Source organism: Blennius ocellaris (genome assembly GCF_963422515.1).
Source record: "Blennius ocellaris genome assembly, chromosome: 8".
In the NCBI taxonomy this organism is placed as follows: domain Eukaryota; kingdom Metazoa; phylum Chordata; class Actinopteri; order Blenniiformes; family Blenniidae; genus Blennius; species Blennius ocellaris.
In genome coordinates this window covers 2,989,415-3,013,687 of record NC_137657.1, presented here as the reverse complement: position 1 = coordinate 3,013,687, position 24,273 = coordinate 2,989,415, and the positions used below count along the sequence as shown (strand labels likewise).

General features: G+C 45.1%; 1 protein-coding gene across 2 annotated transcripts in view; it reads right to left on the bottom strand.

Annotated features, from left to right (window-relative positions):
* Positions 1 to 1,373: 1,373 nt before the first annotated feature.
* Positions 1,374 to 24,273, bottom strand: part of hace1 (HECT domain and ankyrin repeat containing E3 ubiquitin protein ligase 1) — a 110,617-nt gene continuing 87,717 nt past the window's right edge. For both annotated transcript variants that reach the window (XM_080501137.1, XM_080501138.1), the window contains 5 exons: positions 17,437 to 17,568; positions 10,930 to 11,028; positions 10,396 to 10,466; positions 5,254 to 5,367; positions 1,374 to 3,320 (listed from right to left, as the gene is read on the bottom strand). In XM_080501137.1, the coding sequence (XP_080357263.1) occupies positions 3,218 to 3,320; positions 5,254 to 5,367; positions 10,396 to 10,466; positions 10,930 to 11,028; positions 17,437 to 17,568 (519 nt within the window). In that variant the 3' untranslated portion in view covers positions 1,374 to 3,217. The remainder of the gene's footprint in view (positions 3,321 to 5,253; positions 5,368 to 10,395; positions 10,467 to 10,929; positions 11,029 to 17,436; positions 17,569 to 24,273) is intronic.

Sequence of the window (24,273 nt, the reverse complement as noted above, 5' to 3'; positions counted from 1 at the left end):
CTTTTAATTTCTTTTCAGAAATGTTTAGAGAAGTTTAGAGTTATTCCATCTGAGCCTGGAGATCAGTCAGAGGCTGTTTTTGTGATAATACATTGAATTGTTCAACTTTCAAATCCTCCTCCTCACAAACATTTCATCATTTACAGGAATCATATCCTTTATCTCATTGAAAAGTAATTCAGCAAGAAGAAGGCTAAAGAAAGGCAAGCCCTCCTTGGCTATACTTTTTGTTCTTAGCATTCTGTACATTCATTCAGCTTTCTTAAAAAGGAAACTGTGTTTTTTGTGTGGTTGGCATGGTGTTGCTATGGACGCCAACAACAATCAACCAAATGGAATGTGACATTTCACATCATGGCTCTTAAAACTAGCCTCACATTTGACCACAAGAACGCTTCTACGCATTGAATAATGACTTGCTTGATTTTAAATACACAACTCCATCTTTTACAACTTTAAGAAACAAATAAAAACATTTCTGCCACGATACAAACTATAGACTGTAACAATCTTTGTATTCTAATTCCTACAATACCGTTAATACAATACATTATTTCTGTAATTTTATTTAATAAGATAAACAATTTAATACAATTTATTTAAACAGATGTGGTTAAACCATGTTACAATTCATTTTCTGATTTTTGAATGTTGCATTCTGGCGGATCTATTTGGCTTGGAAGCTGAAGTCGCAAAGAAATAAAGAAGGTTTGAATGAAATGTAACATGCATGAATGTTTCAGTGTGAATTAAATGATCAAGAATATATAGATTATTATTGTATTCTAATGATTGTAACAGGTTTTGCAGTTCAATTCTAACCTTAAAATTGTTGTGCCACAACGTAAATCTCCACGCTCACATACCAAAGTGTAAACTTCGTAAACAACTTAAGTTTTTTTTTAATTAATGAAGTTATCTCAAGCGTTCCTCTTCAAATACAGATATGTATGGTGTATTTGGAAATTTAAATATCAAAAAGTCAATGGTCAATGGCACTGCAAAGCTCAAGTTGTACATTTATTACATTTCAACAATTATGTCCTCAGGTTTAAAACTATTTAGTTGACAATAAATAAATAAAACGGAAATCATGGATTTATATTTTCTGATTTTGTGACTTATAATTCAAAAATGAATTCCATTAGATGGAATTTTAAAATGTGCACACATATAAAGGACTGCCCTCTCTTCTTTAATTATTAAATATTCCTAATGCATGTTCTTATGCCCTTTGTGCATGATAGAAATAGATTAAAAAGAAAGGAAGTAAATACATTTACATAGTGAAAATTAAAGTGCGAGGCCATTGTTCAAATCTAAAGAAGGAAATAGTGATTCAAGGGCTCCTGCAGTATCAAAACCAGATTTATTCAAGAAAACCTTTGAACACAACATAGATTTCAATTATTTGATCCAGAGATACATTTACAGTTGGATAAAGGTACATTTACAATATAGGTGTGTCTCAACAAGCTTCAAACAATACTAACTGATTATAGAAAAAACTGCCGAGAATCCCTTAACACTCTGAAACAGCCAAAGAAGAGATACAGTCAGTAGATAATGTCCGTTTTAGCAGGGATTGGCTATGGCGGACAAATACTCTTGTACAATAGGAGTGAGAGAAGATACCGTCATGTCATGCAAACACATAAATCTGAAATAAAACACCAGGTATACATGCTGCAGGCACCCCCACAACAGTTCCAACCACACCCAGTGGATGCACGCACACACACACACACACACACACACACACACAGTAGTCAATGTAAAACTTCCACGTACACAGTAATGCCGAGTCGTGCTGATGTGATATGGCAGCTTGTTAAAGTGTTGAATTTGAATCCTTGAAGTCCTGTGTGTTTTGTCCAAACGAGCCACAAACAATCTTTTTTCCTCCCTGGGGTTCTAAAAAAACCCCAAATAAAAACACAGCTCAACCTGATGTAGTACATATGCCAGGCCATTAGGGGATGCTATGATTCACCAGACTACACCAAAAATTCAGAAGGCCTCAAACAAGGAGAAGAAGAGAATATTCTTGCTTCTCCTTGTGCTCCAGAGATCCAAGCTATGGGCTCATTAAACCGATCGGTGGTGTGCATGTGGTCCTGCATTGTTATTTCTATTAGGTGACATCGTGGGACACGGCGGGTTGAGGGGCCCACTCTCAAGCCTCATAGTAGACGTGCTGTTTTGAAATGTCTTCACTCTGGAACTCAAGTTAACATGAAAACTGTTTTCGGGCTCTTAAGATGCTACACCATGTGGATGATTGGTCAAAAACTCTGCATTCAAGGGAGATGGCATTCTCGTGTGGACATGTCCTAATTTGAATGGTCCGGTTTGAAATCGAATCAATTGTTTTGAATGTGTATCACAATGCAATATATACGGTATTTCATTCAATCGGAAAATTCAGCAAAAGTACTTGAACGCAAATGGCAAGTCTTAACTTCAGGAGGAAGTCTGGGATAAACAGAAATGAGCTCAAACATTTTTGTGCAAGCTGGACGTTTTCCCTCAAAATGAAAATAAAAGCACAATAAAATGAATGAGGTGCAAAATGTTTAAATATGAGAAACTACCACAGCATTTATTTGTCTACAGTGTTGATTCCACTGTACTGTTGTTAAATTAATTAAAACAAAATAGTTTGGTCTCTTCACAATGACAAATGAAAACACTGAAGTATGATTTTGACACAGGCATTATGATAACCAGTTTCAGATCAATGAAAAATAAAAAGGTGAAAGTCTGTGGACCCTGAATCACTCCCAAATGATGAACTTAACTAAAGGCTTTAAAAAGTGCTGATCACTCCTTTGAATTTAGATAGTAAAAAATCTCTTCTCTCCGATCTCCTTCCTCTGGTGTCTTGATGCTTGACAGATTGATTACATGTCAAATATTCAGCCATGAGTGGATATGTGCGATATACAGCAAGCTTGTATTTTGATGTAGATTCATGGTATAAATGCTATTGATTCCTTAATAAATATGTACACAAAAAGATTTAAAGATAACAATGATGTCTTTGCATATATTACCACATACCAACTTCCATTAAAGAACCCTAAACCTGGTAATGATATGAGCGCCTGCGGTGAGCAGCTTTCCCTCATGAAGCCAGCAAGAGCAGCACCGAAGAGAAGGAGGTGAAGATTGGCGCCCAGCAGCAGGAGCAGACGGTCACATGGTGATCTGAGATTCAGGCCATGGTGTAGCCATAGCTTCCACAGTGCAGAGCCACCAGCAGCCGGTCCTTCAGGACCTCCTGACTCGGGTACTCGGGGAGTTTCAGCATGTTGATGCTGCAAAGAACAAGAAAACTCAACAAGGAGGGAAATGACATCTCATTCCCTCACACACAAAAAAACCTCTGTTCCAATTCCCCCGTCTGATGTGCACACACAGGCAACACACTGGTCTCCACATTTGTTTCCAAAGAGCTCTACTGCCCCCTAGTGCTTAGCCAGAACATTCCAACTCTGGTCCTGACCCTGCAAGACAGTTCAAATGTTTTTCCTCATTTTAGTCAGAAAAATATCACATTCAGGACATTTAGTTTTATAAATAATTTCTTGGTTTTAGGATTTGCATCCAATATTATTTTAATATGACACTACAGATAATAATTTTTATGTGAAATTCCAACACAGAAAAACAAAAACGTTAATTTCACAACTTTGAAAGGTTCGTATGTTATTTTCTAGTCTCAATGTAGAAGGAAGCTTTACAAACAGCTGGATTTAGGACTCATAGTTTGACTTTACAGGTAAACTGCGACCAAAACTAAACACAAAATCAACCAAATATAAAAATATTTAGCTCATTTCAAGAACTGTTATCAAAAATTAACAAAAGAAATTGCTGCACCGCATTATGTAATAATGGTGCAATATGTAATAAGGTAATACATTTTAAACTCATAACGCCTTTCTTAATAATCTGCCGCATTTTGTAATATAATTCTTGAACGCGTTTGTAATAAACCTTGCTGCATTACCTGTTACATATTGCAAAGGTTATTACCTGATTTAGAGCCCTGTGTTCTCCCATCACTATGTTGGCAGGACATAAGTGAAGGCAAAGAGTGACATCATTTCAGTCCAACTGAATCTTCATTTTCCGTAATCTTTTTATCATTATTAAACATAGAACTATGTATATGGATAAAGGGGAAATTGTATTACATAATGCACCAAATTATTATACACAACTGTTTAAAAGATGACCGAACAGCTTTTTTTCTGGTAACGTTCTGAAAACACTGTGTTTCAATGAAAATGGCAGAAACACTGAAAACCTTGTAGTGAACATGTCTGGTCACGAGTCGGTGCTGTTATTTATATTTCTAAAGAAACCACACACTCATGGCCAGATTGCAGATGATAATGAATAGATTTATTGAAAAATGGTTCCCAGTGATGCAGCTGATTTCAAACTTATTTTATGTATTTTTTTGGCAATTGTCTATGTACAACAAAATACTAATGTGCTTGCAGAATCTGAATAATCTGCAATCAAGGAGGAAGATTTGATGCCAAGTGTGGCAGAAAAATGCTTAAGCCATGATGTGAATCAGGTGTGCTGCCTCACCTCTCTGCCCATAAAGGAGGAGCTGGAGAAGCCCAAACACACAGGTGTGACGGGTGAGAGAGGACACACAGGTGTGACGGGTGAGAGAGGACACACAGGTGTGACGGGTGAGAGAGGACACACAGGTGTGACGGGTGGGAGAGGACACACAGGTGTGACGGGTGAGAGAGGACACACAGGTGTGACGGGTGAGAGAGGACACACAGGTGTGACGGGTGGGAGAGGACACACAGGTGTGACGGGTGGGAGAGGACACACAGGTGTGATGGGTGGGAGAGGACACACAGGTGTGACAGGTGAGAGAGGACACACAGGTGTGATGGGTGGGAGAGGACACACAGGTGTGACGGGTGAGAGAGGACACACAGGTGTGATGGGTGGGAGTGAACACACAGGTGTGATGGGTGGGAGAGGACACACAGGTGTGACGGGTGAGAGAGGACACACAGGTGTGATGGGTGGGAGAGAACACACAGGTGTGATGGGTGGGAGAGGACACACAGGTGTGATGGGTGGGAGAGAACACACAGGTGTGATGGGTGGGAGAGGACACACAGGTGTGATGGGTGAGAGAGGACACACAGGTGTGATGGGTGGGAGAGGACACACAGGTGTGATGGGTGGGAGTGAAGCAGAGAACGTTACCAGGTGCTGGAGGTAGGCAGCAGGTTGGAGGTGTATGGCACCGCAGCTATGGTGAACTTCTGGAGACCACTGCCCCCCATCAAGAAGGCGAAGCCCCCATGTGGGACCCTGGAACTGAAACAGCCAGTTAATTGAACAGATGTTAAGTCATTGTACTAGGTGGATGTGGCTTACTCTGTCCAAGATGACTGTCTGATGTCATCTTGGACAATACAGTGGACCTGCTCTGTCTCACTGAAACCTTGCACAAACCACCAGACCACCCCACCTGGACTCATCATGGACAATCCCAGACTGGATAAATCAGGTGGAGCCTTTGCAGTCATCCATCGGTGCAACATTCCCCCTCAGCCTTGTCTCCATCCCAGCTGTCTCCTCATTTGAGCACTTGGCTTTCAGACTTCCTGATCTGCTCTTGTAACCCAACTGTCCTCCATCTCCCCAACCATTCTGCTTCTCAGTGATTTCCACATCCATATTGACTCCTACTGTCAAATTAACATCTGACTTTTTGGACATTTTAAATGGCCTCAACCTCACTGAGCACGTCACTTCTCCCACAAACAACCATGGTCACATCCTGGACCTGCTCTGCTCCACACCCTCCCTCACCACCCATAACTTGTCATTGACAGACCTCACCATCACTGACCATCTTCTCGCCATTACCCTGGATGGTTTTACCACCACTCCCACCACCAAACACACATAAACAACAACCTTTTGTCACTCTCTTTCCTCCTCCTTACGCAATGCCATCGCCTGCTTCCCTCTTCCTCCCCACACCTGATCCAACCACTTATGATCTTGCTAGCTTTTACAACCACACTCTCTCCCCCTACCTCAACCAGATTGCCCCTCTCAAAACAGCCAGTCTCCTTCTCCACCTCTGCCCCATGGTACACCCCAGAACTCCGCAACTTCAAAAAACAACAAAGACGACTCAGACGACTCCATATAAAGACGTGTCTCACTGTCCGTGCCCAAGCCTACAAACAATCTGCCACAACAAACCTGCCTGCTCCAATTCCTATTCTCAAATCATCCACTCCAACTGCTCAAACCCTCGCCCTCTTTTGTCTAATATTTGCGAACCTCATCAAACTCACGGACAATATCACGTCAACAGTCACAACAGACACAGGCAACAACTTCCTGTCATGCTACCATACATAATTCACATGGATCCACTTCCTCCACTTCTTTATCTTCAGATCCTGAACTGCCTCCACTCAAGTCCTGTAGTTTTCCCTCTCTGTCCCCATCTGACACCAGCACACTCTTACCCACCAAGACATCCTCCAGCTGCCATCTTGACCCCATCTCCCCTGCTCTAAACCTGTATTCCCACTCTGATCCCTCTCATCACCCGCATCATAAACACATCTCTCACCACTGGCGCTGTCCCTTCTCCACTCGAACTCGCCACCATCACACCCCTCCTAAAAAAAACCTGCCTGACAAACTGGACAATTTCAGACTCAGGGCTTGACATTAAGGGTTTTCAGCACTTCTCTGAACTTTTCACTTCCCGGACAATTTTTTTTACTTGTAATGGAAATTTACAAGCTTTGGTAATGTACGAATTCGACCAACATAACTTTTTACATAAAAATGCTTGTAGTTTCTTTAATAATCAATATATCGCAATGAAACTCAGGGAAGGCATATCTCTGGATAGTCTTCAATCTGAAGGAATAATATATATTTTAAGTTTGATGTTCACAGCAAAAAGTCCAGAGTTGAATCAACTCCCAGAGTTGAATTAACACACAAATCTACATACTGCCACACCATGTTTATTGCATTAGTCACTTTTTATCTGTATGTGTTTTTTTTAATAACATGGTAAATGTGTCATGTATTTTTTATTATATTAACAAATCAAATCCTGTCCCTGTTCCTCCTTCTCTTCCTGCTCAGTCAACGTTTTTCTGAACCATGAATAGTTACGAAACTTCGGCATGAGGAAGTGAAAATAATCCAAAATACGTCATTTCAGTTGAAGTTGTTTTCATGTGTTGAAATGAGTTTTTATATATTCCGGTGATGATCTGAATGTTGACGGAAGTGAAAAATTCTAAATGGCGGATGAGGAGTTTCCCTGACCACAGCGCGTGACTGACCAGAATGCGGAACACGAATCGGGAAGAAAATAGCAGCCGCGATCGGCATCAAGCGTTTTCCCATGCTATCATCTCGTTCACGCGAGAATCACATGATTGCGCTCTTGGGGCAAGAAATGGCCCTGAGACCTGTCTCCAATCTTCTGCTATTGTCAAAAATCCTGGACCACTCGGTCATCATCATAACTCCAGCAACATATTTTCTCCTCTCAGCTCTTTGAAACTCTTCAGTCTGGATTCCACCCACACCACAGCAGCAAAACTGTCCTCCTCAAAGTAATCAAGGATCTCCTCCTTGCCACTGACACTGGTTCCATTCCCTCCTTCTCTTCCTCCTTGACCTGTCCGTTGCACTCGACACCATTGATCACACCATCCTCCTCCATAGTCACTTGGCATCGCCAACACAGCACTCTGGTTCACCCCCTACCTCTCCACCCTTCACTATTTTTTCTCTGTCAACAACTCCCTCCCCTCTGTTCAGAACATCACCCCTCTCATTGACGGCCATAAAGTCACCCCTCCCCTTCTGTATGCAACCTTGGCATCATAATGGACTGTGTTGGGATTTATAGTTGGTTATTAGTGTTACAATTACTGTAAATAATAGATTACTGAAAGTAATAAATCCCTGGAAGTAATTTATGAAAAATGTAAATGATTAATTATTAATATTTATGTTGGGATCTCACAAGACCACAGAAAGTTTGTTCATTTCTAGGGAAAGACAACTTTCATTTGTCATGATACACAGTCATGACATATGAATTCGGATGCAGGAATGTGATTGACCATCACACCGTGGGGGGACCTTTTGCCACAGCAGAACCTCCCCCGCTTTCTAAGAGAAGTGTCTAACAAGACACTTCCCCCCCACGCACTCAGCCAGTCACTGATTGGTTGTAGCTCTCAGGATTTGACACCTTCAAATCCACAAACCTTCAACAAAAGCCTGCAAAAGCAGTCCTGCAGAGAGTCTTGCAGCGAGTTGTTTCCTGTGAACACCCGGGAGGAGCTGCATTCCAGCAGCTCAACTCACCCAGTGTTAGCATACAGCTAACACCAGAGGCCTGCAACCAGGGCCTTCACTCCTCAACTCCTCTGCTGACCCACTACGAGGGTCAGACCGTCCCCTGGTCCAGAGACCAGCACCCAGAGTCGGATCTCCCATCAACCAGGAAAACCAACCAGTTCCTCCAGGACGGACCAGGGAAACGACGCCTCACAGAACTTCTTTGTGTTTTCCTCAACCAGCAGGAAAACCATCACAGACCTGAGCGACCAGCTCCTCAGTCTGGACAAAAGGAACAACCAGGAGCTGCAAAGAAGGACTCCTGAAACATCAACTTCATCTTCTTCTCCTCAGCCTGCAGAACCAGCAACCACAGTTAGCAGGAGGTGCTAACTACAGGAGAAGACACCAGCTTCCCTCCAGCAGGACAACAACTGAACTCCTTCAAGGAAGTGGTAACAACTGGGCTTTACCTGAGATTAGTTAAACCTGATGCTATGATAGAACTGTTTAACTTTATGAAGATGTGTTGATTCTGTTACAGTGATTGAGTTCTATAGATAATGATATTAGGAGCAGTTATCAACCTGTAAACCAACGTTAGCTCTGCCACAGACACAGGGTCTGCATGCTAATCTTTGCTTTACTAACTAGTTAACTCACAATCCTACACATATCACATCAAAGACAACATCACACAGTAACTGAACACCATCTGACGACTCCTGACGTTTTACAAAACAAGTCTCATTCACATAAACTCATTCTAGAAATGGTCCTTTAGCAGAGACACACAGGAAGCAGATGCTAAAGACTAGCTTCCATGTTCCATTGTTCTCCAGCACATGGTGGAGACCCAGGACAGACTTCCTGCTCTCTGATAACCTCCATTTGAATGTAGTTTCTTGTGATCCGCCATCTTGTTTGGTAGTTCCATCACACGTCTCACACACACACACACACTCCCTCCACCTCTTGCTCTCTCTTTCTCTCTCTCTCTACACACACACACACACACAGCTGTATATAGGTAGTTAGAATCTGTGTTTATTTGTTTTCATTGTTAATAAATATAATTTTTGGAATCATACTTGCGGTTTTATTAATGAGCACAAAGGAGAATGAAATGTCGACCTCTTCTGTGTCAAGAACTCCAAAATCCTTCAACCTTGACTGTTAATTCTGGTAATTGTAATTAATTTAACTATTAATTCAAATTCCTGATTAACTGTTTAGTATATCTTATGAGACTGATATAACTGAATTGTCTATCATTTCCTGTTAAGACAGGTGGAGCTCCGAGGTTCTGATACACATCAGATAAAATGTTCAATAACATAATTAATAACCATCTTCGATAATCATTAATCATTATCGATAGCCAAACAACATAAATGTGATCCTTATGCGGTAAGAAATCCCTACACAGTGGAAACTGACAGCTGAAATCTCTCAGATAGCTAATGTTGAACAATCTTTGTTTTCATTAATAAATTATTTTTGATCATTTATTAACTTTTGAGTAATTACTCAATTACTCTAGGAGTTGCTAAAGAGTAAATGACCATTTAATTCCATTAGTAATTCCAATTTTTCCTAAATTACTTCCAGTAATCTATTACTTTCAATAATCTATTACTTACAGTAATTTTTAATGCTAATTACCAACCATAAATCCCAACAATATACACACACTGTATATATGTGTGTGTGTGTGCTAACTATTTTACATATTAACTTTATTTTCACTATTCACTCTTCAACAGTTTGGAGCCTGCTGACATGCAGGTACTTCATGCTCATTGTGTTTTTCAGCTCTTGAGCGACTCAATGTTAAATAAATGTGACAGAAACAGGACAGTTTTAACTTGAGAAAGGACACTTTTTCAAACACATTTAATATGGATTCACTGATTTTTATATCTATCCATCATATGTGTGCAGGTAGCAGAGTGAAGAAGAAAACATAATAAGATGATCTGAAGCAAAAACCCACAGACTCACCTTCCAGTGACAAACTGGAGTAGAAGGACTCGCTCCTCCTGAGTCAAGCTCTTCACCACCACCCAAAACCACTGGCAGGGAGGCAGGCAGGCGCACACACACACACGCACACACGCACACGCACACGCACACACACACACACACACACACACATTAAATGGCATCACATTAACGCACACAACAGTAAACAGATATCAATATTTCCTCCATCACCTGAATGGCACTAATCATCTTATAGCTTCTCTTTCTGGATCTTTTCACTGTTTCCAGAGTTTTGCTTCTGCAGCAGGTTTCTTCTTGTTAAAGTGAGTTTTTGAACACACTGTGGAATGTCAGATACAGTGGCAGGCGTGTTGGGCACAAGTGGCTGTACCAGCAGAGGCGGTACAGGTGAAACCAGATGTTTCACCTGCTTTCACCCTGGCATCATGATTATCAGAGCCAATCACAGACACACACTGTTCATCTTCATGACATACTGGAGCCCTTATAACTTAAACATGTCAGCTTCAGTAATTGAGATGAGAAGCTCACCTGGATGACAAGCTCCTGAGGGTCGTAGCCACTGGTGTACTCCGTGTTCCTGCACCAATCTTGAACATCGATCTCTGGCATCCCTGACAGTAGAAGCTCCTACGCACGCACGCAAGCACACACACGGTTAGCAGTAATAATAATAGTATTAATAATAGCAATAAAAATAATAATAATAATAATAATACTTATATAGTGCTTTTTTATGCACTCAAAGATGCTTTATATAGCAAAAACAGGAAATAACAATTCATGAAAATACAATAAGAGTTTAGGGAAAAGCAAGTTTGAACAGGTGGGTTTTCAGGAGTGTTTCCAGTGTTTTCAGTAATGAGCGAGTGTTCCTGATGGATTGTGGGAGTGAGATTCAGAGGGTGGGGGTGGGGGCAGTGGCAGCAAAGGCTCGGCCACCCCAAGGTTCGGTGCTCAGTGCGGTGGTGGGTGTGAGGAACTTTGTGTCGGCAGAACGGAGATAGCGGTTGGGACGGACTTGTTGGCTGGTGAGGTGGTGGTGGTGTGTGTGTGTGTGTGGGGTGGGGGTGATGGAAGGCCTTGTATTGGATGCCATATTGCACAGGGAGCCAGTGGAGGTGATGGAGGATGGAGGTGGTGTGTTCTTTGGACCGGGTGTGAATGAGGAGGTGGGCAGTGGAGTTTTGGATATACAGTAAAACCTCTAATGTAGGGACGCCCTACAATCCAAAGGCAAGTGTCTCCTGAAGACAGGTGTCCTCCCTTCGGAGAGACGGGTCACAAGGACAAATTGTAGGACCAGTTGATATTGAACGAACCAAACATCAAATATGTTATGGTTATTTAAAATCAATCAATCAATCAATCAAGCTTTATTTATAAAGCACATTTAAAAAACCAAAAGGTAACCAAAGTGCTGTACATCGAAAACATCAAATAAAATAAATAAAATAATTCAAAAGTTAATTCAAAAGCACAGAAGAGACAAGGCATAAAACATAGAAAACATGTAAAACAAACAAACAAACAAGCTTACTACAAGTTATATGATATCAAACAAGATGAAAATAAATCATGGTGTACTAAAAGCCAAAGAATAAAAGTGGGTTTTTAAAAGGGATTTGAAACCAGGGAGCGAGGAAGCCTGCCTGATGTTGATAGGCAGCTCATTAATGATGTGTCTCCTCTGAGCTTCAGCCTCGTCTTAGGGACTGTCAGCAGCAGCTGATCTCAGGGATCTTGGTGGGCAGTAAGGCTGAAGCAGGTCTGATAGATAATGAGGAGCCAGATCGTTAAAACATTTAAAAACAAATAACAAAAGTTTAAAGTTAATTCTGTGATGCACAGGGAGCCAGTGGAGGGAGGCCAGGATGGGGGAGATGTGCTCACGCCTAGGAGTCTGTGTTAGCAGAGTTCTGCACAAGCTGCAGTGGAGAAAGGGAGGCCTGGCTAACCCTACATACAGGGAGTTGCAGTAGTCCAGACGAGTGGTGATGAAAGCATGGATTAGTTTCTCCAGGTCAGGCCTTGATACAATAGGCCTCAATTTAGCAATTTGGCGTAGTTGATCAAAACTTTTTTGCACTACAGAACAGATCTGCTTCTCAAATTTAAAATCAGGGTCGAACTTGACCCCCAGGTTGGTGACACAATCCTTGAGATTTAGTGACAAAGAGCCAAGGTCAATGTTGGGGGGAGTACAGCAACTTGGTCGGAATATCATCACTTCGGTCTTGCTTTCATTAAGACTGAGAAAACTAGAGGAGAGCCAGGCTTTAATATCGTGAAGACAGTCTAGGAGTGGCTGGACAGAGTGGGAATGGTTTTGTGCCAAAGGAAAATAGACCTGGCAATCATCGGCATACAAATGAAATGAGACCCTGTGTTTTCTAAAAACAGAACCAAGGGGGAGTAGATACAGTGCGAATAGAAGAGGGCCAAGGATTGAGCCCTGAGGGACCCCATGTGGAAGAGGAGCTGTTGAGGACACAAAGTTGTGGAGTTTTACACAGAAACTTCTGTCGGTTAGGTATGACCGAAACCAGTCAAGGGCGATACCCTTAATGCCCACACAGTGCTCGAGGCGGGAGATTCAAATGTGGTGGTCAACAGTGTCAAACGCGGCAGACAAGTCAAGGAGCACAAGAACAACACATTTCCCAGAGTCTGTTGACAAGAGTATGTCATTTGACACTTTCAGAAGTGCTGATTCTGTGCTATGTAAAGCTTTAAACCCAGACTGGAACAGTTCAGTAATGCCATTAGCTTCCAAGTAGGGTGCCAACTGATTGTGGACAATCTTCTCTAAGATTAAAAGCACAAGTAAAAGTACATAACTTAATCAATACAAGATGAATACAATATAAATACATCAGTTGCAGGCCGTCAGGGCCTTCTCTGCAGGCCTAAGAAAAATATCTGAATCACAGATTGATATCCATGAATACTTTTTTAAAAATTCCAATAATTCCAAATGGTCTGTCTGCTTCTTCTCAGAGCTTCTACCCGGCTGTGCTGCTTCTAGACGTGTTTTTCCATGTGAACATTTTTAATCAATCATATTTCAGTCATCACCTGTTGCCATGGTAAAGAAATCAGCCTCAGGCCTTCACTTTCAGTTCTGCAGGCGTCTGCAGTGTAAAACTAGTGTAGGTCACGTGGCTGCTTCAACCAATCAGATTTTGATATTGGCAACTCAGGGCCTTCTAAAAGGCGTAGCGTGATGTCAGTGTATTCAAGCCCTCTGATTGGATGGTCAGAGAGTCCACTCTCCAGCACAAGCTGGCTGCATCTGTAGTGAGCAGCACGAACAAAAATATAGTTGTGTTGATTTAATAGCGGTTTTGAAAGATAAAGACATTTGGTTGCAGATTTATTGTCAAAACAATTTTCAACATGGATTTTTACAAGAGGTCATTGAACGCACCACAGCACTCCGAGTGCACAGTGGTCCAGTACAATTTACTAGCACTCACTACAAACTCCATGCAGGATTCAGGATTATATTATTTGCCATCATATTATTTTCAAGACCATGGAAAGCTGACATTTGTCTCCCTCCTCAACCCCCAGAAGCTTCAGGAAGAGCAGCCGCATTCTTAATGTAGCTGCAGCTGAAGTGGAGTTGTGAACTCCAGATACTTTTTCATCAGTCAAGGTATTTATTCTGGCTACACGAGTATCTATTTGTGATGCAAAAAGTTTTTGAGGGGTGGATTGACCCAGCACTAGTGAAGGCCTGGTTCAGAAATGCACAGCCTGCCACTGACACGCACGCACGCACGCACGCACGCACGCACGCACGCACGCACGCACGCACGCACGCACACACACACACACACACACACACACACACACACACACACACACACACACACACACACACACACACACACACACACACACACACACACACACACACACACACACACACACACACACACACACACACACACACGTACGTATACAAGATAATTATTAAATAAGATTTAATCTACTTCAGGGACCACATTTTTTTAAATGTAACCTTTAACCAGGAAAATCCTGTTGAGATTAAAAACCTCTTTTTCAAGGGAGTCCTGGCCTAGAGGCAGCAAAAATATGGTTACAATTTAAAATGACAAAACTCAAAATAAAATTACACACACATTATAAAAAACAGTTACTATCTAAAGAGGTCAACTCAATGTAGACGTAAAAGCATTCAATGGGATACATTATGTGATTTCCCAGTGTTTTAACAGCATGTTCCATGTAGAAGGAGCAGAGTAAACAAACGCAAATAATTTGTGAACAGGGAAACAACATGATTAGATAGTCCCAGGCAAAGAAGCCTATACTTTAAAACAGCATGATTCACAGTGTCAAAAGCTTTTGACAGATCAATAAAAAGGGAACCACACTATTGCTTTTTATCAAGAGCAACAAGCATGTCATTCATCACTTTTGCAGCAGCCATGATGGTGCTGAAGCTGGATTGCAGTTTAGAGAGAAGTTCATTCGAGTACAGGAAGAGTCAAAGACAGCTGAAAGGATTATCTGCAAAAAACTTCCTTCCATGGATATCATGTACGAGCAGTGTTGTTGAAAAAGAGCAGAAGGAATCATCAGGGACTCACTCCACCCAGCTCACTCTCTGCTCAGACACAAACACTGCACGTACAACTTGAGAGACAGCAGAGCGGACAGTAGTAAAACTCATAGAACTCTTTTTTAACAGCTTCTTCCCGGCTACTGTCAGACTGATGGCAGAAAACCCCTAATGGACTTCACCTAATTACCATACTTGTGCAATAGTTTTTTCACTTTATAAATGTGCAATATTTTATAAAACTTTCTTATCATCTGTCATGCTGTATAGTGTTTTTAATCTTATCCTTCATGTTTTTTAACCTATAAAATTCTTACCTTTTACTACTTTTAATGTTGACTCTGAAAGCTCCGTGCAAGAATTCCAATGTGTTTTGACTGCTAGTTATGCACAAATGGCAAATAAAGGACCTTGAACTCTTTTAGTTGATCACAGACAAGAGACGTAAGAACTTTTGACAAGACACACACATTTGATATTGGCCTGTAGTTAGTTAAAACAGCTGGATCACCTCCTTTTAGTAAAGGGTTAGGGATTTCTTTGTTTTGGATTGAGAGATTAAAAAGGTGTAAGAGGCTGTGCAATAAAATCAGCTGCTATTTTCAGGAAGTAGGACTCTATCAAGTCAGGTCTGGGGGGGTTCCTATGATCTAATGCTTTAAGAGCATGCATGCACTTTCTGCACAGTAAAAGGAACAAAATTAAAAAACTTTACGGAAGACTTTGGAAGTTCTGTGCAGGGAGTCACAGGGGCTGCTCCTGTGGAGTCAAGCAAAGAACCAGATGCTACAAAATGCTTGTTAAAGCTATTTAAGAGCTCGGTCCTATCATAGACAGAGACAGCATCTTTTAAGACATTTAGGGAGAGCCTGAGGTCTTCTATTTATATCGATTTGATCACTTTCCAAAATTTCTGTGGATTGTTGAGGTTTTCTTTTGTGATAGATAAGTAATATGCATACAGTCCAGTTTCATCCCGAGTGGACCAGACGTGTAAAATATTGCTATAATAACCTTTAAATGTACAATTCTAAATGTGTCTTTGTTATGGTCACAGTGTATGGAATGAAATTGTCTATGTTTTTACAAGATCAAACAGTACTGAAAATGATTACAATCTCAAGATAAAGTCAATTTTAATGAAACATTCTGGCGCAAAATACAATGATATGTCAAAATAAAGTGTATTGATCCTTTATAACCTCATTGCTTGGTTGAACCAGATTGGACACACTTGGTGGGTTTTCTGCTGTTAAGGTGAAGTCAATCTTTCGTGTGTGCAGAGTACGTGTGACGTCAAAATCACCAACCACCTTGTGTGCTGGGCTCCGACCCTCGACAATCGTGCAAAGCTAAATAGGAAAAGGAAAGGTGGAGAACGCTGGGCAGCAGAAGTGGAGATAGCTTAGCAGTCGTTACGTTTCATTATGGAACATTAAGGAAGTGAACCCAGAGTGTAGCATGGATGCAATCGTGTATCAGCCGCAGCCTGAATATTCCAATAATCTGGCCCAGCCCAAGTATTTTGGCCATTTTAGTGTTGCTCAGTAATTTTCCAGGAAAACTGGTCCTGTCCTTGTTTGGCAGGTTGTCCCCTCATCACAATGTGTTAAATGTGTCCATGCAGTGACGTGTCACCCAGTACAGGGTGTCCACTCATACCGGGTCCCCTCCTCAGAGGTTCAGCTGTATTAGAGTTTTTGGATGAGTGGTGGGGAGTACCTAAACAATGTGATTTCAATAGTCCAGTCCGGAGTTGATGAAGGCATAAATGAGTATTTCAGCTGTGGTCTGGGAGAGGGAGGCGGGTGATATCCCAGAGGTGGAAGAAGGATGTTTTTGTAATATGGTTGACGTGTGTTTGAAATGAGAGTGAGCAGTCTATTATGATGCCGAGGTTGCATATGGAGGGGGAGGGGTGAATTTATGGCCGTCAATGAGGAGGGTGATGTTCTGAACAGATGGGAGGGACTTGTTGACGGAGAAAAACGGTGAAGGGTGGAGAGGTAGGGGGTGAACTAGAGTGCTGTGTTGGAGATGCCAAGTGACTATGGAGGAGGATGGTGTGATCAATGGTGTCGAACGCAGCGGGCAGGTCAAGGAGGAAGAGGAGGAGGGAATGGAACCAGTGTCAGTGGCAAGGAGGAGATCCTTGATTACTTTGAGGAGGACAGTTTTGCTGCTGTGGTGTGAGTAGAATCCAGACTGAAGAGTTTCAAAGAGCTGAAAGGAGAAAAGATGTTGCTGGAGTTGTGAAGGTGATGGTTACAAGCATGACAGCTGCAACCTGGATAAGGCCGCTGCTAACAGGAAGTAATCAGCAGGGATGCATGAGGAGGAGGAGGAAGAGAAAAGGGAAGAAGAAGAGGAACAGAAGGAGAAGAAGGAGGAGGATCATGACGACGACGATGATGATACAGAGGAGGAGAAGTATTGTGACTGACCAGCTCGTATTCATCAAAGAGTTGGATAAGAGAGGGTGGGATGAAGGTGTGGAAGCCCTGTAAGAAGGCGTTTATCTGAGGCTGGATGGCTCGAGTCATCCTCAGCTCCGTCACCAGCTGGACGTACTCCGCCTGACAGATGACATAAACAAACACATGTAGGTGTGTTATACAAATATAACAACGATAACCACAAAATTCAGATATTTTATAAATATCAGATTTTTTGGGGCTTTTTAATTCACTACTGCTGTAACAAGTACATTTCTCCATTGTGGAATGAACAAAGTTTGATCTCATCTCTAATCTTAATTGTGATGAAGCCTTCAGACTCCTCCATATTTTCCGTGTCCATGTGTGCGCAGACATCAAAATTGTCGTTCGCCCCCGTGTGCGAGTATCTGCTCCAGCCCCTCTGCGTTGGACTGTGCGCAGCCCAAACTATGTCACCGCGTGGACTGTGCGCTCTGACTGTGAATGCGTCAGAACCTACTGGGTGCTTGTGTGAGGAGAGCCCCTGTCTGACAATCATTTAATTTATTACATTTTTTATTTCATTTCTGACATGCTCAAAATCAGTATCAATCCACAGTACACACCAGATAACCAAAGATATTTCACCACAAAAACAGTGAATAATTACAGCAATACAACAATATAATCAGATAGCATGTCCGGAAAGGAATAAGTATAACTTATTAACCCCCCATCCTTTGGTTGAGGCTCTCGCTCTCAGGATTTCACACCTTCCAATCCCCCAACCTTCACCAAAAGCCTTTGGAAGAGACTCCTCAAGACAGTCTTCCACCGAGTCTTCCCCGGTGAACACCAGGGAGGAGCTGCATCTGAGAAGTTCCTCTCACAAAAGGTTTTTTTTGCTCCTGTTCTTCAATGGAGGAGGTGGGTTCCTGGAAGCAGCTCACCCAGCGTTAGCATACAGCTAACACCAGAGGCCTGCAACCAGGGGCCTTCACTCCTCAACTCCTCTGCTGAGCCGACCACGTGGGTCAGACCTTCCCAGGACCCAGAGACCAGCACCAAGAGTCTGCTCTCCCATCAACAAGGGAAAAACCAAAGTTACGAATGTAACTACGGTTCTATGAATCCCGAATGACCACCAGAGGCGGTGCTTAAAGCACTGAATGTTCCCTTCGCGCATGTGCAGTTCGAGTATGCATACCAACGATGTCACTTGTGGCCCCTGGGTGGCCCAAGAAAGGTAATAAGTTCCGGTGTCACCCGAGGTTCATTTCCTACAGAATCTTCTCGCGGAACACGAGGATTCCAAGTGACATGATGCTCTGGCGGTCATTCGGGATTCATAGAACCGTAGTTACATTTGTTACTTTTGTTCTATTTCATCTCTTCTGACCGCCAGAGGCGGTGCTTAAAGCACTGGATGACTCATACCAGCGTAGTCACGAGGAATCCCAGCCACCAACCTTACTGAGAAGCCTCCGAAGATCAAGAGACCACGCCCAGTGGATGAGGAGTAGCGACATCCACATTGGAGAACCTGGCAAATGTGCAGGGCGTCATCCATGAGACAGCAGCACATATTTGCTACAGGGGCCCTTAAAGGCAGCCCATGACGTAGACACACTTCTGGTAGAAGTAGAATGACAACGCACGCCCAATGGTACAGGGCAGCTTGACACCTGATATGAATGGTGAATAGTATCGACTATCCATTTAGATAAGCGCTGCCTGGACAGTGCAGCGCCTTTGGTGGGACCCCCATAACACACAAAAAGCTGTGCAGACGTGCGTGTGGCTCGTACCACCGCGGTGCCACCTCAGACACGACGGGCTGACCGACAATGCATGCAACTTGCCGACACGTTTTGCCGAGACGATGGTGAGTAAAAACGGGGTCTTCTGTGCCACCCACTGTGGCTCCGCCCTGGCCAGGGGCTCAAAGGGAGGCTGGCACAAGCTATTTAGCACCAAGTGCAGGTCCCATGTAGGTGCTCGTGGCGCCCTTAGGGGGGGTGAAGTCTCAGAGCCCCCTTGAGAAACAATGCCACAAGGCTGTGGCCCCCCATTGTGCCATTGTCGACCTTAGCATGTTGGTCCGATATGGCAGCCACATAGACCTTCAAGGTGGACGGAGTCCAACCCTTATCGAGGAGAGACTGCAGGAACTCCAGAATCATGGGCACAGAGCAAATCACTAGGTCCTCCCCATGGCTCTCGCGCCATTCCACAAACCACTTCCACTTATTGGTATACTGGAGCCGAGTGGACTGTGCTCTGACATTCAGGATTGTATGCCTGACAGGCTGCGCACATCCACTCAGTAGGGAGTCGGGCCTTTCAGTGCCCAAACACAGAAGCGAAGGCGGTGGGGATTGGAATGCCAAACTTGACCCCCCTGCTGGGACAACAGACCCTACCAGTCGGGGAGACAACCCGGATCGGTGAAACAGGGTCTCCGCAGCAAGGGGAACCATGTCCGAGCTGGCCAGAAGGGGGCCACCAGCAACAACATGTGGCCCTCTTGGAGAACTCTCTGAATTGTCTGTTGAATCAGAGGTAGCGGTGGAAAGGCATAAAGGAGGCCCTCTGGCCAAGGGTGCGCCAGCGCATCGAGGCCCAGAGGACTGGCGGTTTCTCTCAGGGAAAACCAAAGGCGGCAGAGGGTTGATTCCCTCGAGGCAAACAGATCGACCCCTGTTCAGCCGAAAAGACTCCAAATCATCACCCTCTGCACCACCTCTGGTTGGAGGCACCACTCTCCCGGTGGAGGCTGTCAATGGGAGACAGAGTCGGCAAGCGGGTGTAAATCCCCCAGTAGATACATGGCCTGCACACTGGCCAGACGGGGGGGCGGCCCACCTGAGAAGGCGATGGGAGACTTGCAACAGTCGGGCAGACTTGGTCCCCCCTTGGTGGTTTATGTGGAAGACTGGCGAGGTGTTGTCTGACCTCACAAGTATGAGTTTTCCCTTCAAGAATGGTGAAAAATGCTCGAGAGCGAGTTGCACTGCTCGCAGTTCCAGCACATTAATGTGATCGGTGCACTCCCGAACAGACCACCGACCCTGAACTGTCCTGCGCTGCCAGACAGCCCCCCACCCGGAGAGGCTGGCATCGGTAGTGACAGTCTCGCGGCAGCCTGGTACCGCGCCCAACAGGACACCTCTCAACAGGACAACTCTCAACAGGAAATCCCTGTCTCTCCAAGGGGCCAAGCCAAGGAGGCACAGGCCTGACACTCTGAGCTTCAAGTAACGGTGCCGCTTCGCATCGTGAGCCTGCTAGGAGCGCGCCTGGGGGCTCGCGGCTGAGAAATCCCAGGGACAGTGAACTACACATGGTCACAGAAGCGCATGCAGCAGCGCGCGGCTGCTTTTACGCGATCGTTTATGAGGAGGAGAGGAAAAATGAAAAGGAGGGAGGGAGAAGGGCAGTGGACAGAATATGTTCAGCTCTGCACACTGTCTTGGACTCCACAGTCTAGAAATGGTCTGTGCAAGTTGAGAGAGCGAGCGAGAGAGAGAGAGAGAGAGGAGGTTCGCGTGGATGTAAATCCAACGCGCAGACACAGATGGGTTGGAAACACGGGATCGGCGTCCCTGACTTCAACACAATAATAAACACACAGCAATATTACAGTCACGTTATTCTCATTGCCTGCCCAGACTCTAAGCCTTACTCAGTTTGACGAGGGTGAACGTGCTGCCGGTGGCCGGTGAAGTGCGTTGATTTCCCAGCTGGAGCTTGTTTTTCTCTCTGGCGTCCCAGGTAAACAAGCTAAAATGGTCTGTGGACAGGGAAAAGTCCACAGGATGATCCGAGGAGGATCAAGCGCTTCTTTTGAGGAGGGGGGAGAAGAAGCGGCTTCAGGTCTGCATGCGGGAGGACGGTGCGCTGCCACTGCACACTCAGACTCCGGTGAAGAAGGAAAAAAAGGAAAAAGGGAAAAGTAGAAGTAGTTCCACGGTGGTTGTCGGCTCGTCCGGCCGGGTGTGGAACTCCGGGCCCGGTCAGCGGGCACACGTGGCACTTCGTCTCCGTGCGAAACGGATGCGTCCGTCTTTACGCAAGTTTCAACATTGGAGAGCAAGAAATCACCCCCGCGGGGGTATTTTATACCTTTTGGCTGGTGTCGGGTTTCCAGCCGGCTCTGGGTCATGTGGACCAATCCTGACGGAGGGCCCGCCCTGGACCTCCCAGCTGGTGAGGGAGCTCTCAGGCTCCCCCTGCCGTTGGCCTCTAGTATTGCACCTTGGAAGGGGGGGTGTCCCGGGGGGATCACATGACCAACGGGACTTTTTCAGTTGTAGGCATGTGGTCCTTTGTTCTCAAAACGTGGTCTCCCCTCCCCCTTCCATGAGGTTGAGTGGCCCCAACAGCGCCCTGACGGTCCTCTCCAACGCATCAACCGCGGCAGAGCCAAAGAGCGCCCCCGGCTCCACTGGAACACTCCAAAGAGTTCACCTTGATGCTTCTGTCAAGGGGGACTGTGCCAGCCACACCTGGCGGCATGCCTAAACCAGGAAAGACATCATCCGCCCAAGTTCTCGGGATATGAGCGCAATAGATTGTAACGCTGCATAACTGAAGCTCATGACAGAAGCGTCGACACGGCCCTCGTGCAAGGAAGCCGAGAGGGCGAACATAAGGTGAGCCAAGGAGTTTCTAATATGTCCAGCCCATGCACCAGCATTATAGGGCCTCACAAGTAGGTCGTCAGTCACTCGACATTGAGGTCGAGGGCACCTCACAGATGGTCGGAGGGTTTCCTCCAGTGACACAATGAGGGATGCTATGGCTGGCTCCAAGCAGAATTCGGCCATCCGATGAAAGCAGGGAGAGAGCACTCGTATCCCTCCAGCAAGCATGCAGCTCTCTCAAGTAGTCCACTGATGTGGGGACCGAAAAGGTGGTTGAGAGGCGACCACGCCGGAAGAAGGCACTATCGCAAGCTGACTGAGCTTGCTGGGGAATTTCTAACTGCAGGTGCTTCAAGGCCATATGCATAATATCCTGCATCGAGCTATCTACTGTCTCACTGAACGAGCTCCGAGCCGAGGATGGGGATCCCGGCTCCGAAACCATGAAGGACCGATCACCGTCATCCTCCCGGAAGTGAGAGGCTGAAGCTGCCAGAGAGAGAACATCATCCTCCCTGGTAAGCACTGGCAAAGGTGGGGTCGGTGGCCCCGTCACATCTGTGGCCATGGTGGGGTGCCGCTCTTGCAGGAGGGACCTCATTCCCGCCAGTTCTGCATGCAAGCGGTCCACTTCCGAGGCAAGCTGCCGCTCAGCTTTCGCCTTCTTCCTGGGGAGGTCAGTCCCAGTGGCAGACATGCGATGGCGTCTGGAGCGCCGAGGTTGAAAAGACGGCCGCTGTACGGGGGGGAGGGAGGGGACATCCTCTACAACAGGAGCAACCTGCTCCAATCGAGGCACCCTCAGTGCTCGAGGCATGTAGCTGCAATTCATGCACATAATTCATGCACATCAGATAATCCGTCTCTAAGGTGGTCAGGACCGAGGCACTCTGGACAGAGGTCATGGCCATCACCAGCCTCAAGGAGGGCACCATAGGTAGCACAACCGTGTGAGCCCTCCATGGTGAAAAGGCTAATTAGCACATGTGAACGCGATAGGCTGCGGGAAGGAGGCGCACACACCACCTGCACAGCAAACGCACGTCGCACAGCAGACGCACGTCGCACAGCACCAGCGGCTTGTGCTTCACACAACGCTATTCAGCGTCCCTGATTAATACAATAAGCAGGGGGAAGGGGGCGCGCACGCCGCCTGCACAGCAGATGCACGTCGCACAGCACCAGCGGCTTGTGCTTCACACGACGTTATTTAGCGTCCCGATTAATATTCAAACCGTGCAAGCTGAGGGAAGAGGAAACACACCACTAACACAGCAAAACTGTCAGCTGAGAGCTTATATATCTATACGGCTCCGCGACTGATGCAATGCCGTAAGCCGGGAGAGGGGACGCAAACTCTACCTTCACCAGCAAAGGCTGCAGTTAACGTCCCGCTAACTAGAAAATATATCAACAGAAGCACCAATAAGCAGGGGGAAGGGGGCGCGCACGCTGCCTGGCCAAGCGGAGGAGTATTAAGAACACAAGTGGTCGTGTTAATCAGCAAACAACAAACACGCGTGTTAGCGTCGAGCAACGTGGCACTAACACCAGGCTAAACAGGCCCACACTCCACAGCGGGGTAATGGGTCACTACAGTGCCATAAACAAACGGAAAAAGGGTTGCGTCTTACGAGTCAAACTGAGGTAAAGTGACCCACGGGGGAAAAGAGCGCAACCGCTGTCTACCCGACAAATCACAACTTAAATAAACTTAAAATCCGTCATCAACCCATAAACAAATAGCTACAATAACTTTACCGTGCACTGGGGGAGGTTAGAGCGTTTATAGACCGCACTGGGTCTCAAACCAAAAGACCAATCACACTACCGTCACAGCCTCTGGAGGGCGAATCCCCACTGCTCTGACCTACACGGTCACGAGGCTCCGAGCGACGGAGTGATAGCGCCGAAGGCGCGTCCTTTGAATTTCTACTGCAGCTGTAGAAACAGTGGTATGCGTGGCACGCGAGAAGAAAAAAGGAAACAAACCTCGGTGACACCGGACTTACCTTTCTTGGGTCACCCAGGGGTCACAGGTGACATCGTTGGTATGCATACTTGAACTGCGCATGCACGAAGGGAACATTCAGTGCTTTAAGCACCGTCTCTGGCGGTCAGCAGGGATGAAATAGAACCAACCAGTTTCTCCAGGACGGGACCAGAGAAACGACAGCTCATAGAACTTCTTTGTGTTTTCCTCAACAAGCAGGAAAAC